This window comes from Oncorhynchus kisutch, linkage group LG3, assembly GCF_002021735.2.
Source record: "Oncorhynchus kisutch isolate 150728-3 linkage group LG3, Okis_V2, whole genome shotgun sequence".
Taxonomy (NCBI): domain Eukaryota; kingdom Metazoa; phylum Chordata; class Actinopteri; order Salmoniformes; family Salmonidae; genus Oncorhynchus; species Oncorhynchus kisutch.
In genome coordinates this window covers 48,722,611-48,741,991 of record NC_034176.2, presented here as the reverse complement: position 1 = coordinate 48,741,991, position 19,381 = coordinate 48,722,611, and the positions used below count along the sequence as shown (strand labels likewise).

The window sequence follows — 19,381 nt, the reverse complement described above, 5'->3', positions numbered from 1 at the left end:
CAATTCACCATTGCAGGCAACACAATGTAAGTGCAACTTCTGAGCAATGCCAATCAACAGTGATATACTGCAGCACCATTTACAGTTAATGTTTGTCGTGGTACCGCATATGAATTGAAATCTGTTGGTAGGCCTACGGTCTGGAATGGATAGGTCTACAGCACTTTGCCCTTGTGCGTAGGACGCTTGCGCAGACAGGCTTGCTATGTGAGTCACGAGAAGTCCGACTTGCCTCTCAACCAACAAGGCAGTCCCCCTGCAACAACGCCATAGTCAACGGAGCACAATTATATTATTTTAAAGCGTTATTGTTCCAATAATAAAAAAAAAGGAATGGTATGTATTATAACTTTCGTGCCAGATTTGAAGGTCAGAATTTAGTCGGACTCGGATTGTAGTTGACAGCTGTGGATAATTTTTCCTGAGTGCTGCGTAGATTTCAGGAGAGGGGAGGGGCTTTTCGGTTGCTCAACATGGCTGCGCCTGTGGAGAACAACAAGTGTAGAAGGTATTAAAATGTATTCCATGCATTTACTAAAGTGTTTACTTTTCGCCGTGACAAATATTTTAGTCTAAAATTGGAACTTTGCTGGTACATATTTGAATTAAAATAAGTCCCCGCAAAATAGTTGAACTAATCGAGTTTGTCAGTACGGTACTAGCCAATGGTAACAGTTGACGTTAGCTAGCCAACTAGCTGGATGGCTAGCTAGCCTGGTTATAGATAGCTAACATTTTGGGGCAGCGTTCAATCAAGTTTGTTCATTAACGTCAGCTGTCTTCATTAGCTACTTCTTCTCAATTCATTGCAAGATGTCTTTAATATGTTGCAATGGTAATAACTTAGAAATATGTTGACACAAGTACTGTGCCGGCTACTCATCTCTCCCCAACTACTGTAACTAGCTAGCTAACTAGGATTCACAGATAGCGACCTGTACACACGCGCTCAATTCCACCAGGCAGGCACCACTGATCATCCTTTATGTTGTAGTTGAACATTAAATAAAAGTCAGCCTTGGCATAATAAAAATTATTGATAGTAACTAGTAAATGGTCATATGATGTAAGTTCCTATTAATAGTATGATGTGTAGCTAACTGCACAGCTGTATGAATTATTCATTTTTTTTTTAGCTTGACCACATTTTCTTTTCTGTCCAAAGTGCCTGCAGTGGCCACCCCATTACAACAGCACAGCAGGTTGCTGGCAGGCTTTACCTTGAGAGGGAGGACAGTTCCATAGGCATCCCAGCAGCACCATGGCAAAGGAGCAGTCGAATGTGAGCGACCTCCTCCCGCTTCTGGAGTCGTCCGATCTGCATGAACTGGATCAGATCAAAAGTGTCCTCAATGACCACCTCGGCACAGGTCAGTACTCAAAATTCAACATTATCCCCCCCTCTTCCTACTAGCCACTCAACCACAACAGGCTGAGGTTGCTACACGCTACTAGGGAGAGAATAGGTCAGTGTTTGCATGGTTTTCTGTAGGTCTCAAACTCTAGGTGACATTCTGCCGCCTTTACCGCAGAGCAATTCAGTTTGGTCATAAATTTTTTTTTTAAAACAACTTATTTGTTTTTGTTCTGAATCCCTATTAGCTGCTGCCTACTCTTCTTGGGGACCCCAATTACATACAATACATTACACATTATTGCACACCACTCTACCATAACATATCTACAATACAAATCAATAATACAAGTAATTGACTAACATTAGTTAAATTTATTTGAATTCCATTTCATTCATTTTTTCTGTGCCCACAATGCGCACGTTGCATAGTTTCTCTAGAGATAAATCAGACCAAGCCCAAACTGTGTGGTGTAAAAGGGTGTTGTAGTTTCCACAGGCCAATATTCTACATAGTTTAGTGCAGAAAAATGTGGTAAGTAGCTACAATGACCATAATCCATTGTGAGCCTACTTGTCTGGTCTGTGTGTTTATTTTACGCATGCTATGAGAAGAGACAGAAGAATGCACAATGGAGGGAGGGACAGAGAGCTGTTGCTTCGCAAGGTATCGCTACCTTAAAAAAAAGCCCCCAGTTTGGGTATGCCTAAAATGACATATGTGCAAAGTGTGGTGGTTAATTTCTTTACTATCAAATGAGAGACAACTTATCACACACGTCAGAGTTATACATCAACTAAATCTTTATTCACTTATTAATAAGGGAGCAGGTCAATACAACACACAGATAAAGTGAATCGATTAAGTGCTTTACGATAATGATGGCTGGTCAACGAATCACTCTTAGGTTATTCATTTAGAGCCCAGAGGTACAAAGGTCTTTTATAGCCAAGATGCACCCCCTTCAGTCTACTTGACAAACAACAGATGTATGGAATGGGTCACAAGGTTAAGATTGGTATGAAATAGAGGTCGACCAATTATGATTTTTCGATACCGATTATTGGAGGACCAAAAAAGCTGATGCCGATTTCTTTTATTTATTTGTAAGAATGACAATTACAACAAGGGGTCCTGTAGAGGTTTTAAAAAGCATATGGAAATTAAAATAATAATGAATGTCCATCTTGGGCTCATAAATTAGTTTATTATGAAGTTCGATACCCACTGAGTTATATATATTTTGCTTCAAATCCAGAAAATTCATTAAATAGTGATCTATTATGGTTACATTTGACATCACACAGGACCATGTGCTGACAGACAATCACATGCCGGCAGGCTACGAGGTCACTTGCGCCCTCATGCCATCGACATTCAGATTAACTTGCTCAGGCAGGATGAAAATGTCTACATCGACCATGATCCTTTGATAGTTACGGCCACTTTCACCATGATCCTTTGCGTTTTTGGGGGATGGGAGAGGGGTGCCATTCAGCCCAATTCAGCAATATATGGTGCACAAATTCAAGTCACTTCCGGTTTCATGCGCCATTGGGAGTTTTCCATAGGAATGCGTGGATGATGTCAGTGCTATCACTATCTACTGGTTTTGTCTAAAGAAAATACATTATTTTATTAATTGATAGTTGGTATTCAGCAGTCAAAAGTATGCCTTATTTACTTTGAATAACTACTAAAATAGTGATTTCTGTCAGACAGCATAGAGGTGTGTACAATTTAACCTTATTTCTCACAGATATGAAAGATAAGGTCATTATGCTTCCCAAACCGTGCAGCAAGCAATGCGTGTTAATATTCAGACCGAGCATTGAGGCTCTTAACAAAGCTCCCCATACAGAAGCTACCTTTTCCATTACATTATACAAGAGTAATTAGACACTGAGAGTCATGATCAAGGGCTGGGTTCTCTGTAGCTCAATTGGTACAGCATGGTGCTTGCATCACCAGGATAGTGGGTTCGATTCCCGGGCCCACCCATACTTAAAAAGTATGCACGCATGATTGTCACTTTGGATAGAAGGGTCTGCTAAATGGCCTATATTATTAACAAATAAACTAACATCTAATGTATTGGCAGGATCTCCTCCTCTCTATGTTCTTGACGTTGTCTCCAGAGCTATATATTGAGATAAATAAATACATGGCTATTATATCTATCTATTAAAAAAATACATGGCTCTGGTTGTCTCTAGTCATCAACATGTTACATACATTGATTAGTTGATTCTTCCCTTCTGAATAACAGAGCGAGGATCTGTGCTGCTCAATGGCCTTGTGGATTACTACCTTGAGACCAGCTCTCCACAGGCTATACTCATCCTCTGCTCTGTCAGGGAGCCTCATGACAAGGTGAGCACTGTAGGGTAAAGTTGCCCAGAGGCTCTGATCTTGGGTTAGTTTAGCATTTTCTCCGGGGAAGGTGATCCCTGATCTGTACTTAGGGGAATCTTCACCCGGAGCACCAATTGAGTTGCTTAGTCCCAAATCAGTGTGCTGTCCTGCCAACTCCTATTATCATTGGCATGAGTTGGCAGGATAGCACAAACAGAAATGCAACAAGTCTATCAATCCGGCCTCTGTGGATAAAGTGTGGTTTACCACAGGGATCTCGAAACATAACATTGTGCTCTGAACAATTGGATCATGGCTGTTTCACCACACACCTTAAACAGAATTATTTATTAATTGACAATATCGCACGGAAGCCATTGTTGACATGTTGAATTCCATGTGCAGCCATTGAGTGCTCACCGTAGCAAAACGTTTTCCAGCGGGAGAAATACTTTTAGGTTAGTCCCTCTGTTTCGTCCAGTTCATTGTGAATACACCTTTGCACTGGATATGTTAACTTGTCTGTGTTGTCCCACAGCACCTCCTGGACAAGCTGAACGAGTGCATGGCCAAGCCAGCCTGTCGGCTGCCCACCCTTAGCCTCCTGGGGCACGTTATCCGCAAGCAACCCCCCTGGATGCACAAGATAACCCGCTTCCCTCTGCTCACCTCCTTACTCAAATGCCTTAAGGTACATGAGTCAGCGCCTTGGTCAAAAGTAGTGCAAATTATAGGGCACGGGAGGTTGGTGGCACCTTAATTGGGGAGGACGGGCTCGTGGTATTGGCTGGAACGGAATGAGTGGAATGGTATTTAATACATCAAACACATGGTTTCCATGTGTTTGATACCATTCGCTCCGTTCCAGCCATTATTATGAGCCGTCCTCCCCTCCGCAGCCTCCACTGATATAGGGAATAGGATGCAATGTGGTACAAAGCCATTGAGTTTGCACTTTTCTTTGCCAAATCTAGACGGACTCTGATGTGGTGGTGCTGATAACTGGAGTCCTAGTGTTGATCACACTGCTACCCGTGATACCCCAGGCAGGGAAGCAGCACATATACGACTTCTTTGACATCTTTGGCCGACTGGCATCCTGGAGTCTGAAAAACCCAGGTGGTTTAACATAGATCAGTATTGCTCACATAGAAATACAATTACTAGAAAGGGCGTAGCCCATCAGACCACAGCAATTTGACACAGCAAATCACGCCTCTGGGACTACCAACCGTTTCACCTATTTGATCTATTCCATCACTAGATTCAGCTATTCATGGCTTTGATGATTATTTGACCAATTGAATCAGGTGTGTTAGTAATGGGATAGATGACATAAGCGAATTGAATGGAGGTTGTCGAGGGGAGGTTGGAGGAACACCCTAAGATCAAACCCATAACCTGCCCCATGGGAAGGAGGAACTGGGATGAGGGGACAGTAGCTCTCTGTGTACTATCTGATATTAGATTTTCCCATCATTAAATGTGTGGTGAATTGTAGTCACAGCCAAACTGACATCCATGCTCATCTAGCTACAGGACAGGATCTATTTCCTTGGGATCTCATTTGGTAATTTCCTTGGACTTGTGAAATGTTGCCTAACCACTGTTCTCTCCCCACCCTGTGTGCCATAGGGCATGTGCACGGGGTGTATCTGGTCCACCTCCATGCCAGTGTGTACTCCCTCTTCCACCGGCTCTATGGCATGTACCCCTGCAACTTTGTGTCCTACCTGCGCTCCCACTACAGTATGAAGGAGAACGTGGACACCTTTGAGGAAGTAGTGAAGGTTAGTACAACAGGACACGCCATACTCACCCCATCTTAGAATCTATGCACACTACATAAATGTATGTTGTGTGAAGAGCTGTCTCGTGGTCATCCGTCTCACCAATTTGTTTGTTTCTTAGCCGATGTTGGGGCACGTGCGGATACATCCCGAATTGGTCACTGGAACCAACGACTATGAGCTGGACCCCTCCAGGTAAGCACTCAGAAAATAAGATTCCCAAATGGCACCCTATTCCCTATATAGTGCACTATTTCTGACCAGGGCCCTGGTCAAAATTAGTGCACTATATAGGGTACCATTTGACGCAACCAAAGACTCTTTCGACTTGTAAGGTCTGACTCGACAACAGCCAAGTTTACACTAATAATAAGGGGTCCTGTCAAACCCCTTGGCCAGGTGGAAGAGGTTTGAGATCCACGACATTGTGATTGAATGTGCAAAAGTCTCCCTGGATCCCAAGGAGGCGTCCTGCGAGGAGGGTTACTCCAGCATGCCAGACCGCGTCACCATCCACCATCACCCCCACCTGCGGTCCGGTCTCGACTACACTGCCAGTCCCTACACCGACTTCCTCAGCAGCTTCGGTCAGAGCTCTGACACATTCACTTTGATACAACTCAATCCTAATAAAATATGACCAGCTCTGTCCTTAGCCTTGTCCCAGGTCTGTTTGTGTCATCATGTCAACTCCTTGGCACTCATTGAGTTGACATGACGGCACAAACCTACCTGGGACCAGGCTACTCCGTCGTTTGTAATGACGTAATGCAGTTACAGGCTAGAACAGCAGTTGGGCCAAATACCACTTGGTTACTTAGTTGTAAGCCACTGCTGTAATTCACAGGTAGAAAAACAATGGTTAAATATTTAATTTGCTTATAACCTGCCATTTTTGTATTTTTCTACCACAGTGTCTGTTACTTCAGGGGGTCGAAAGAGGTTTTGAGCTGTTCATCAGCGTGCCTGTATTTACAGGTTGTGTGTACATTAATGTTCCAGTTGCGTGTTTTTTTTCTTCTCCTCCCCACACAGGTAGCTCTGCCTCTACCCCCCTATCGGTTGGCCGACCACCTCTCTCCCTGTCCTTACCCCAGCTACCAGGGACCCAGTCCTCCCTCTGCAGTCCCCACACCTCTTTCCATCAGGTAGGTCACTGTTCTCCAAGCGAAAACACCCCATTAGTGAGATTACATTGAAATCTTTGTTTATATTTATACTTAACAAAAATATAAACGCAACATGCAACAATTTCAAAGATTTACAGTTCATATTAGGAAAACAGTCAATTAAAATACATTTATTAGGGCCTAATCTATGAATTTCACCTGACTGGGAATATGGATATGCATCTGTTCACAGATACCGTTAAAAAAAAAATGGGTCGAATGATGGTTCTCAGGATCCCTTCACGTTATTTTTGTGCATTTAAATTGCCATTGATAAAATGCAATTGTGTTCGTCGTCCGTAGCTTATGCCTGCCCATACCTTAACTGCCACCATAGGGCACTCTGGGTCTGTGGTTGTGACGTAATTTTGAATGTACTGCTAAATTCTCTGAAATGACTTATGGTAGAGAAATTAACATTGAATTATCTGGTGACCGCTCTGGTGGACATTCCTGCAGTCAGCATGCCAATTGCAAGTTCTCTCAACTTGAGACGTCTGTGCCGTTGTGTGACAAAATCGCACATTTTGGAGTGGCTTTTTATTGCCCTCAGCACAAGGTAAACCTGTTTAATGGTCATTCTGTTAATCAGCTTCTTGATATGCCACACCTGTCAGGTGGCTGGATTATCTTGACAAATGAGAAATGCGCACTAACAGAGATGGAAACAAATTTGTCCACAAAATTTAAGAGAAGTAAGCTTTTTGTGCATATGGAGCAATTCTGGGATTTATTTTTCAGCTCATGAAACATGGGACCAAAACTGTACATGTTGCATTTATATATTTCTTCAGTGTATCAAGTATATAACAAACACTGAAGCTCCCACTGAAAAATTAAGTTATTCTACACAATTGTATTCTATTCTGTATTCCCATTGATTGTGATTCATGTAAATTCTCTTGAGACACACATGGCCCTCTTGTCCCCTGTGCACATGTTTCCAGAACCAACACTGTGAAGTCGACCCTGATGGGAATAAAGTGTCGATGTGGAGTCCATGCTCGGATTGTGGAATGACCACACCTCCCACCTCGAGGGGTATCTCCCCTGCCAATGTTCTAGAGCTATCTCAAAGTGCCTCCCATGCCCCCAGCCAAACAGCCAGCACATCAGGTCATTTTTGTTCATTTTTTATTTTACCTTAGTTTTTTCTGGTCAAATACCAGCTGGGGAAAACATTTGAAGATCTAGTGAAAGTTAAGACGGGAGAACAAAGAACAGTTATAGTTAGTATACTTTCCCGTGCTACGAAGAGTGTTTTGATGGACTGTCATAAGGACTTTTCACTCAGAATTGTGTGTTCTTGTTTCATCGCAGGTGGGAAATGTCTCAGTCCTGCCCCGACACTCTCCGATGAGTTTGAGCATCTTTGTTCACCCCCCAACACAACCAACCAGGTATGTACTATAGCACACAATTCTTACTACCATAATCTTTGTACCAGAACCCCTAAAGCACTACTCCTAGTAGTTAATTACTGAAGATGTTCTTCAAATATTTAATTGGCTAGTACAGATCATAGCAACGAAAGGAAAGTATCTGCAGAGCCAGAGTGTACACTGAGCACAAGCAGAGCTGGAAATGCCATCTTCAGCAGAAGTGGTAAACTGAACTCTCTCTAAAAGTCATGCAAACAAAGCAATCACTCCACCAGCAGAGGAGTGCCCAGCCTAAGGGAGTTTGTTTGCTCCAGCCAGTGTTGACTGTATTTAGATTATGGTTGTACCCAGTGCTGTTTGTGCGCTGGTTGTGTGTTTGAAGCCAATGGTCCACCCGTAAGACTTTTCATCAGCTGAATTTATATCTGTTCCGACAGCTGAAGCAGAAACCGAGTGGAGAGGAAGAGAGAGGCAACCCTGAGGTCATCAGTAAAGGTCAGCAGCTTTGCTCATTTCTGAAAGAGGAGCAGGTTTCGCTGTCACTATTGTGTTTTTTTTATGGAGCTAAATGTTAGCCTTTAACACTCATACCCGTATTCGGGTTGAAAATGGCAGGCTTGGACACTGATAAATGACCTTAATTGAAACGCAGTGGCTGTACAGTAACATGCCATACATGATGTCAGAGCTTCGGTCGGATCTCCACTTCACAGCTCTTTATGGATTTTGACTGACAGTCGTTCTGAACTTGAGCACCCCTCCTGCTAATTTGGCTACTTTTGCTCATTTTTTTGTTGTCTGAGTGAGGTAAAGGCTGTAAATTACGTATTTTGAAAGATGAGACGCTGAGGATTACAATAAATACCGCTTTGATGTCATACAAAGAAGCCAAACATCTGTGAGTCCAAATGTGCACTTCACATTTTCATATCATAAAACTCATTGTAATATGCAGTGTCAATGTTTGATCACTATGTTTGATGACAAAGTGTTATAACCTGCAACATCCTGAACAGAAAGAGCCTATGTTGTATTGTGAAGAAAATTTGCAATTGACCACGCATCTGAATGCACTCATGACTCTATTCTATGTTCACCAAAATTAGGATTTGCTTCTCTGAATTGCCTTGTGAAAGCCTAACACTGTAAGATTGTATTTTAAAATGTAGCTAGTTAAGTTTGCAATTGAACCTGTTTTCAAATTATGCCCACCTGACCCAGGTTGCGATTTATTATGGACTGTTTTTGGATTGCGTAAACAATAGTTATTGTGTAAAGGTGGGGGATGCAGGGCTGTGTTCCAAACAAAAATACAAGTGTGCTTGCTCTAGTTCCTCAATGGCACAGCTAGGTTGAGCTCCAAAAAAAACACCTTATAGTTAGACTTCTTTGAGTCATAAAAGTGCATTAAAATGACATAGGAACTGTGCACACTTTAGAGAGGTATTTGGACACACCAGTTAGTCCTCTCACTCAAACCCTTGTCATTTCTTTGTCGAATGTTGAACCTATCCCACATTTTCCCAGAATAAGAATTCGTTCTTATTTGATTTGCCTAGTTAAATAAAGGTAAAATAAATGTATTTTTTTAACCAAATGTATCCAGAATATTTTCAGATTTCGTTATCAACAAATGTGTCAAAGTACAGAATGTAAAATGCACGTAAAATCAACAGTTTAATGTTTGGATTCAGTCTTTTAAAGTGAACTGTTGTCTTCACCTTTAGTCTAATAATTGTAACGATCTCCAAACGGTTCCTTTTTTAATTGCTACAATTGTTATGCATATACTTTACATAGTTCTTCTGTAAGAAATATTTCAATGTAGCCCTGTCCATATAGGCCAATTCCCACAAGTGTAAGGAGTTAAGAACAAATGTCCTCTTCTTATGAGCGATCGTTCACTAGACCAGATTTCTAGCCTGTTTTATTATGGCTGGCAATTGCTAGGTCCCTCATGATACGATATTATCACAATACTTAGGTTCCGATACGATGGGTATTGCGATTCGATACTACGATTTTATTTATTTCTTCCAAACATATGGCTCACAATATGTCTTCTGCAAAGAGATGAGCATGAGAAAATGATTTTTTTTCACTTGGAAATAAGTGTTGAAAACATGTTGGCTCACTATTTAAAACGATGTAGAATAAGCTATAGGATTTAGAATACTGGAGTTTTGGTACAGCTGACTAGCACTAGCTAATGCTACCTACAGTAGCATATAACATTTGATGTTATATATTAAGTTGGAGTCTATTATCAATATAATATTGTCAAAAGATAATATTGTGATATGTAACTATAGACCCCCCCCCCCCCCCCCATCACTACTATTTATTGCCTAAAATGACTCGTTAGTTCTGTTGACATCGCCAAAGTACCTTTCCTCCCCAATTTTTGGGTGCTTTACGTGACCTTTGCTGTAAATAAAGGCATCATCCGAGACCATTATAGAATAGAGGTGGCGTTGACGGGACCTGGGTTGAAATAGTATTGCTTGTCTTTGGAATACTTTTTGGTTGATTGAGCCTGTCTAGAGTACCCAGATGGGCGGGGTTTGCACTTTTGCTACTATTCCATTAGTTTCATTGAGGCAAGCTCAATCTAGTGCAGCGGAAATATTTGAAAGAAAACAAATACTATTTGAACCCAGGTCTGGAACTAAGCACACTCTATGCTCTTTGTCAGGTGCTGCTGGTGAGATTATGAAGACCATGTCGTTGACCGAGTTGTCGGACTTCATCAAAGAGCAGGATTTGGACATTCAAAGGATGGAGAATGAACATGACGAGGGTGAATGGTTTTTCCCAATTCATTAAATGGTGTAGGGTGAAGTTGCCCCTATACCAGTGGTCTTTGGTCAGTTTTTCCATTTTCCTCACTAGTGGTTAGGATTGCAGGAGGGGAAGCTAATCCTTGATCTGTACCAAAGAGAAACTTCACACCAGGGCTCATTAAATCCCCCTAAACCTACTACGGTATTCATATCTTCCCATGAAAATAACTTGTGTTCAGTCAGTGTGAAAAACATTGATTTGTTCCATACGCTCTTCTCCCTGGTCAGATGCCATCAAAGAGGAGCTCCTGAAGTTGACTGAGCAGAAGCACAAGGCAGACCGCTCTTTCTACAGCACTACAGAGACACTGACTGGGCCTCAGGAGAAGGCGATGCTCCTCACCACCTCCAACCAGAGCCTAAACAGGGAGGCCCTGTGCCTGGTCTCCACACCCGACAAGAGCGAGTGCTCGGCGGGGGGAGGAGATCAGCAGCTCCCCTGGTCCTTCCGGCCGTGCTTCACCCCAATCAACAACCTGCTGACCGGATTTAGCACTTCTCAGAGCCCCTACAGGGCCGAGGAGGAGGGGGGCTCCGGTCTGGCAAATTATGGCCTGTTCTCCTCCCCCAGTATCTTCAGGGACCCTGTTAACCCCGTCTACGAGCCTCTGTTTGAGCTGGCCCTGCCCAGGGCTGCCTCTCTGTTCGTGGGGAGGAAGACTTCGGTGGCACTGGCGCAGAGGACCGCTGGCGACGAGGGGGAGAGGAACGCAAGCAAGGGGGAGGAGGAAGGGGACGAGATGGCGGCATTGTCCCCGCTGGAGGTCCTGGATCGCCTCATTCAGCACGGCAACGAGGCCTATGAAAAAGTGCTCAAGAGGTGAGAGGTCATGGCTGGCTGAGTGTGTTTCGCTACTCTGTCCGTATGGACGACGACCCCTTTATGGAAGTCTGGGCGGGCAAGCCAATTCCTTCCATAGACTAGTACTCCATCCATGTTATTGCTCTCTCATGTATTCACTGGTAGTCGGTATATCTGTGCATTGTTATGAAGTGCTCATGACCTGGCTGTTTGGTGTGCCGTACTATGTCTGTCGGTGTCTGTTATTGACCCTTCATTGTTATCTTTCCTCACACTCCTCTGTACTGTGTGTGTTCTTGTTATAGATTGCCCATGCCAAACAAGTCAGTAGACTGGACACACTTTGGAGGTAAACAACAGAGTATGAAAGCGAAAGGTATTGCCACTACGCTATGATGGGGGAGAGGATGAGACTATCCTTTTTTTCCTGTCTGCGCTCTCCTTCCTACCGCATCCATCACTCTCTTTGTCGGTTTGTCTTTTTTTTTTTCTATCAGGTTCCTACCTTTATCTTCTTTGAAAAGCTACATATCAGCTGTAATATATGGAGTAGGGTGAAGTTGACCCTAAACGCTGAGCTTGGGTCAGTTTTGCTATTAACCCACTAAGGCTAGGATTGGGGGAGGGGGAGCTGATCATAGATCTGTACCTAGGGGAACTGCCATGAGTGTCTGTGGAACAACCTGTCCTTCTGTTTCTGTTCTCCAAACTCTCCAGGCTAATATTAATTAGATTGACCTATTCAATCCAATGGGATTTGGCTTACTATGTGATCAGAATCTGAGAGCCACTGCATCTCATTGTTTCTTGCCCTTTGCTATGGAGTCAAAAGTTCGTCTTTTGAGACTATCTATGCATGCAGTGCTTAGGTTAATGCTTAAAATCTATGCAATATACAGTACCATTTCATTTTGATCTATAGTGAACAAAAATATTAACACAACATTCAACAATTTTAACAATTTTACTGAGTTACCATTCATATAAGAAAATCAGTCAATTGAAATAAATAAATTAGGATTTGACTGGGCAGGGGCACAGCCATGGGTGGGCCTAGGAGGTCTCCCACTTGGGAGCCAGGACCACCCACTGGGGAGCCAGGCCCAGCCAATCGAAATGTGTTTTTCCCCACAAAAAGGGCTTATTACAGATAGAAATACTCCTCAGTTTTATCAGCAGTCCGGGTGGCTGGTCTCAGACGATCCCACAGGTGAAGAAGCCGGATGTGGAGTTCCTGATCTAGCGTGATTACACTTGGTCTGCAGTTGTGAGGCCTGTTGCACATACTGCCAAATTCTCAAAAATGACATTGGAAGCTGCTTATGGTAGAGAAATTAGCATTTAAATATCTGGCAACAGCTCTGGTGGACATTCCTGCAGTCAGCATGCCAATTGCACGCTCCCTCAACTTGAGACATCTGTGGCATTGTGGTGTTTGACAAAATTGCCTTTTATTGTCCCCAGCACAAGGTGCACCTGTGTAATGACCGTGCTGATAAGCAGCTTCTTGGTATGCCGCACCTGTCAGGTGGATGGATTATCTTGTCAAAGGAGAAATGCTCACTATCTCGGATGTAAAAATAAAAATGTAAAAATTATTCTGCACAAAAGTTGAAAGAAATAAGCTATTTGTGTATATGGAAAATCTGAGACTTTATTTAAGCTCTTGAAATTTTATATATTTATATTTTTGTTCAGTATAATTTGAATCGTTTTAGATACCACAGTACTAATATCTAGTTTTCTGTTGAGATGAATAACATGTTCTTGAAAAAATGAGTTTGAAAAGGTAATAAAATAAACTTAATATTAAATAGTCAAACATTTTGCTCATGTGTCCTCTTGAAAGGCACCACGCCGCTGGACGAGCTGCACACGCTGCGCAGTCAGGTGCTGCTGCTCCACAACCAGCTCCTGTACGAGCGCTACAAGAGAGAGCAGCACGCCATCCGCAACCGCCGTCTGCTCCGCCGCATCATCAACGCCACCGCCATGGAAGAGCAAAACAACTCAATGGTTAATTAAAAACCTTGCACTCCCTGCCCAGTCAGAAGCCATTGAATCCTGAATAGAACATAATTTCCAAAAATAAGTTAAAGCATGCATGTTGTTTGCCAGGGTCGTATCCATTAGTGCACCCTGTAGCAAAATGTTTTGCAACGGAAAAAAGAAAACGAGCGGTTCATATTTGTGCCTAATGAACACGAGTGTGAGGTTCTTTCGGTTGATGTGGGAGCGGTGGTTGACATATATTTATTTAAAAAAAGAAAATGTATGACCTGCTTGTTTTTGTATCTCTTGAATTTTTTGTTTTACTCTAAGGTGTGTTGTGATTTTATTTGGTTGCAGAAGGCCCAGCTGAAGCTGCAGGACATAGAGATCCAGTCTCTGCAGGCCAGTCTGGTGGAGGAGCAGCAGCGCTACAGGCGCCTGAAGGAGGATGGAGACACTGAGGCGGCTTGCCTCCACAGTCAATTCCAACAGCTACAGCAGGGCCATGACCTGTATCTATCCAAGGCTCAGAAGCTGCAGGTGAGCACACAGATGAATAACCACATATAGTACACAGTACCACTTTGACACAGGAGTGAATTTAATACATTTAACCTATCTTATTTTTATGAATCAACTGCCTTATAACCAGGACTTGCGTCTTTTCAGCAGGGGGTCTGTATATTTATTTACTGATGTCCAGGAGCCTCCTGTATAACCGACGCATACATTTTACACTAAATATCTACGTGCACCATTTCTGAAAAGACTGCGCACGCACGCACAAAAGTATTGAGATTTATTAACTTGGCGCACTCAAATCAAATCAAATCAAATTTTATTTGTCACATACACATGGTTAGCAGATGTTAATGCGAGTGTAGCGAAATGCTTGTGCTTCTAGTTCCGACAATGCAGTAATAACGAACAAGTAATCTAACTAACAATTCCAAAAAAACTACTGTCTTATACACAGTGTAAGGGGATAAGGAATATGTACATAAGGATATATGAATGAGTTATGGTACAAAGCAGCATAGGCAAGATACAGTAGATGATATCGAGTACAGTATAACATATGAGATGAGTATGTAAACAAAGTGGCATAGTTAAAGTGGCTAGTGATACATGTATTACATAAGGATGCAGTCGATGATATAGAGTACAGTATATACATATGCATATGAGATGAATAATGTAGGGTAAGTAACATTATATAAGGTAGCATTGTTTAAAGTGGCTAGTGATATATTTACATAATTTCCCATCAATTCCCATTATTAAAGTGGCTAGAGTTGAGTCAGTGTCATTGACAGTGTGTTGGCAGCAGCCACTCAATGTTAGTGGTGGCTGTTTAACAGTCTGATTGCCTTGAGATAGAAGCTGTTTTTCAGTCTCTCGGTCCCAGCTTTGATGCACCTGTACTGACCTCGCCTTCTGGATGACAGCGGGGTGAACAGGCAGTGGCTCGGGTGGTTGATGTCCTTGATGATCTTTATGGCCTTCCTGTAGCATCGGGTGGTGTAGGTGTCCTGGAGGGCAGGTAGTTTGCCCCCGGTGATGCGTTGTGCAGACCTCACTACCCTCTGGATAGCCTTACGGTTGAGGGCGGTGCAGTTGCCATACCAGGCGGTGATACACCCCGCCAGGATGCTCTCGATTGTGCATCTGTAGAAGTTTGTGAGTGCTTTTGGTGACAAGCCGAATTTCTTCAGCCTCCTGAGGTTGAAGAGGCGCTGCTGCGCCTTCTTCACGATGCTGTCTGTGTGAGTGGACCAATTCAGTTTGTCTGTGATGTGTATGCCAAGGAACTTAAAACTTGCTACCCTCTCCACTACTGTTCCATCGATGTGGATAGGGGGGTGTTCCCTCTGCTGTTTCCTGAAGTCCACAATCATCTCCTTCGTTTTTTTGACGTTGAGTGTGAGGTTATTTTCCTGACACCACACTCCGAGGGCCCTCACCTCCTCCCTGTAGGCCGTCTCGTCGTTGTTGGTAATCAAGCCTACCACTGTTGTGTCGTCCGCAAACTTGATGATTGAGTTGGAGGCGTGCGTGGCCACGCAGTCGTGGGTAAACAGGGAGTACAGGAGAGGGCTCAGAACGCACCCTTGTGGGGCCCCAGTGTTGAGGATCAGAGGGGTGGAGATGTTGTTGCCTACCCTCACCACCTGGGGGCGGCCCGTCAGGAAGTCCAGTACCCAGTTGCACAGGGCGGGGTCGAGACCCAGGGTCTCGAGCTTGATGACGAGCTTGGAGGGTACTATGGTGTTGAATGCCGAGCTGTAGTCGATGAACAGCATTCTCACATAGGTATTCCTCTTGTCCAGATGGGTTAGGGCAGTGTGCAGTGTGGTTGAGATTGCATCGTCTGTGGACCTATTTGGGCGGTAAGCAAATTGGAGTGGGTCTAGGGTGTCAGGTAGGGTGGAGGTGATATGGTCCTTGACTAGTCTCTCAAAGCACTTCATGATGACGGATGTGAGTGCTACGGGGCGGTAGTCGTTTAGCTCAGTTACCTTAGCTTTTTTGGGAACAGGAACAATGGTGGCCCTCTTGAAGCATGTGGGAACAGCAGACTGGTATAGGGATTGATTGAATATGTCCGTAAACACACCGGCCAGCTGGTCTGCGCATGCTCTGAGGGCGCGGCTGGGGATGCCGTCTGGGCCTGCAGCCTTGCGAGGGTTAACACGTTTAAATGTCTTACTCACCTCGGCTGCAGTGAAGGAGAGACCGCATGTTTTCGTTGCAGGCCGTGTCAGTGGCACAGTATTGTCCTCAAAGCGGGCAAAAAAGTTATTTAGTCTGCCTGGGAGCAAGACATCCTGGTCCGTGACTGGGCTGGATTTCTTCCTGTAGTCCGTGATTGACTGTAGACCCTGCCACATGCCTCTTGTGTCTGAGCCGTTGAATTGAGATTCTACTTTGTCTCTGTACTGGCGCTTAGCTTGTTTGATAGCCTTGCGGAGGGAATAGCTGCACTGTTTGTATTCGGTCATGTTACCAGACACCTTGCCCTGATTAAAAGCAGTGGTTCGCGCTTTCAGTTTCACACGAATGCTGCCATCAATCCACGGTTTCTGGTTAGGGAATGTTTTAATCGTTGCTATGGGAACGACATCTTCAACGCACGTTCTAATGAACTCGCACATCGAATCAGCGTATTCGTCAATGTTGTTATCTGACGCAATACGAAACATCTCCCAATCCACGTGATGGAAGCAGTCTTGGAGTGTGGAGTTAGCTTGGTCGGACCAGCGTTGGACAGACCTCAGCGTGGGAGCCTCTTGTTTTAGTTTCTGTCTGTAGGCAGGGATCAACAAAATGGAGTCGTGGTCAGCTTTTCCGAAAGGGGGGCGGGGCAGGGCATTATATGCGTCACGCAAGTTAGAGTAACAATGATCCAAGGTCTTTCCACCCCTGGTTGTGCAATCGATATGCTGATAAAATTTAGGGAGTCTTGTTTTCAGATTAGCCTTGTTAAAATCCCCAGCTACAATGAATGCAGCCTCCGGATAAATTGTTTCCAGTTTGCAGAGAGTTAAATAAAGTTCGTTCAGAGCCATCGATGTGTCTGCTTGGGGGGGGATATATACGGCTGTGATTATAATTGAAGAGAATTCTCTTGGCAGATAATGCGGTCTACATTTGATTGTGAGGAATTCTAAATCAGGTGAACAGAAGGATTTGAGTTCCTGTATGTTTCTTTCATCACACCATGTCACGTTGGCCATAAGGCATACGCCCCCACCCCTCTTCTTACCAGAAAGATGTTTGTTTCTGTCGGCACGATGCGTGGAGAAACCCGTTGGCTGCACCACTTCGGATAGCGTCTCTCCGGTGAGCCACGTTTCCGTGAAGCAAAGAACATTACAGTCTCTGATGTCCCTCTGGAATGCTACCCTTGCTCGGATTTCATCAACCTTGTTGTCAAGAGACTGGACATTGGCAAGAAGAATGCTAGGGAGTGGTGCACGGTGTGCCCGTCTCCGGAGTCTGACCAGAAGACCGCCTCGTTTCCCTCTCTTTCGGAGTCGTTTTTTTGGGTCGCTGCATAGGATTCGCTCCGTTGTACTGTTTGTAAGGCAGAACACAGGATCCGCGTCGCGAAAAACATATTCTTGGTCGTACTGATGGTGAGTTGACGCTGATCTTATATTCAGTAGTTCTTCTCGACTGTATGTAATGAAACCTAAGATGACCTGGGGTACTAATGTAAGAAATAACACGTAAAAAAACAAAAAACTGCATAGTTTCCTAGGAACGCGAAGCGAGGCGACCATCTCTGTCGGCGCCGGAAGCATACGCATGTTTCCCGTTTATAAATCAGACCTTTCGTAAAACTGGCAGCGTGAACGCACATCATGCACCTTTTATGGTGACAATAACTTCCTTAGTTGATGTATATAACTTCTATGGGGGTATTGGAAATGGGCCACAACAGTATCTAAAGGAAATGGCCATGGCATGTGTTGGCAGAATGTTTACTTTTGCAGTGACATTTGCCATTTTGACCGTTTCTGAAAGACAAAAACAACTTGAAATTGTTGTGGACCAGTGAACAGATCTTTTGAATTCAATAATGTTTTGCATTCACTTTTTCCTAAACCTAAATATGCTGCACTGCCTGCAAATCTGAAACGTTGTCTACTTGGAAAACAAACTACAGTAGACCGACTTACAGTGGTAGCCTACACACTTCAATGCAAAAGATCAACTGTCTGTTCACCTGTTAAATTTGGCTGTATGTAAAATCTCACTCCACATTCAGATGCATACAGCAACAACTAGAAATTATAATAGCCTTTCTAATAGGCTTAATTAAATGAGAGATGGGACGAATGGTAGCCTATCCTAACCTGTTGTAGGCTATTTTCGAGTAAGGAATTTATTCTGCAATGATCATGGAAATGAAATAAATAAATAATAGAAAATAGATGCTTATTTCTAATTATTTTAAAATGCAAAGAAACTAAATCGATCGACTAACTAGTTGAATAAAGGTTAAATAAAAAATAACATTTTTAACGATGTATTAATGCCTACATTTTAATGGATTAAATTTGGTTTTTTTGGTCACTGGCCTACACACAATAGCCCATGATGTAAAAGTGGAATTATATTTTTTAAATGTTCACTAATCAATTAAAAATGAAAGGCTGAAATGTCTTGAGCAAATAAGCCCTTTTTGTTATGGTAAGTTCATAATAACATTTCCTTAACAAGTCACAGAATAAGTTCCATGGACTCGCTGTGTGCAATAACTGTTTAACATGATTTTTGATTGACTTCCTCATCTCTGTACCCCACATATCTGTAAGGTCCCTCATTTGAGCAGGGAATTTAAAACACAAAGACCTGGGAGGTTTTCTAAATGCCTCCTAAAGAAGGGAACCTATTTTCATATCTTTATTTTTACCCATTTACCAGTCATTGAACATCCCTTTTGAGCATTGTGAAGTTATTGATTACACTTTGGATGGTGTATCAATACACCCAGTCATATCAAGGTTGCAGTTAACCTAACATACTGCACTGAGCTAAAGGGTAAAGCTGCCGCTTTCAAGGAGCGGGACTCTAACCCGGAAGCTTGTAGGAAATCCCGCTATGCCCTCTGACAAACCATCAAACAGGCAAAGCGTCAATACAGGACTAAGATCGAATCGTACTACACCGGCTCTAATGCTTGT

General features: G+C 43.3%; 1 protein-coding gene across 4 annotated transcripts in view; it reads left to right on the top strand.

Moving 5' to 3' along the window:
* Nucleotide 1: 1 nt before the first annotated feature.
* Nucleotides 2-19,381, top strand: part of tsc1a (TSC complex subunit 1a) — a 35,299-nt gene continuing 15,919 nt past the window's right edge. Inside the window, exons 1-17 of one of the 4 annotated variants that reach the window (XM_020476056.2) lie at nucleotides 2-26; nucleotides 1,166-1,370; nucleotides 3,625-3,728; nucleotides 4,249-4,401; nucleotides 4,685-4,829; nucleotides 5,346-5,500; nucleotides 5,622-5,695; nucleotides 5,900-6,087; nucleotides 6,536-6,648; nucleotides 7,617-7,785; nucleotides 7,990-8,069; nucleotides 8,489-8,546; nucleotides 10,747-10,851; nucleotides 11,123-11,714; nucleotides 12,002-12,072; nucleotides 13,546-13,712; nucleotides 14,046-14,228. In XM_020476056.2, the coding sequence (XP_020331645.1) occupies nucleotides 1,262-1,370; nucleotides 3,625-3,728; nucleotides 4,249-4,401; nucleotides 4,685-4,829; nucleotides 5,346-5,500; nucleotides 5,622-5,695; nucleotides 5,900-6,087; nucleotides 6,536-6,648; nucleotides 7,617-7,785; nucleotides 7,990-8,069; nucleotides 8,489-8,546; nucleotides 10,747-10,851; nucleotides 11,123-11,714; nucleotides 12,002-12,072; nucleotides 13,546-13,712; nucleotides 14,046-14,228 (2,466 nt within the window). In that variant the 5' untranslated portion in view covers nucleotides 2-26; nucleotides 1,166-1,261. Of the gene's footprint in view, nucleotides 27-197; nucleotides 337-363; nucleotides 509-1,165; nucleotides 1,371-3,624; nucleotides 3,729-4,248; nucleotides 4,402-4,684; nucleotides 4,830-5,345; nucleotides 5,501-5,621; nucleotides 5,696-5,899; nucleotides 6,088-6,535; nucleotides 6,649-7,616; nucleotides 7,786-7,989; nucleotides 8,070-8,488; nucleotides 8,547-10,746; nucleotides 10,852-11,122; nucleotides 11,715-12,001; nucleotides 12,073-13,545; nucleotides 13,713-14,045; nucleotides 14,229-19,381 lie in introns of those variants that run through there. The other 3 variants (XM_020476046.2, XM_031807559.1, XM_031807552.1) reach the window with 3 other exon arrangements.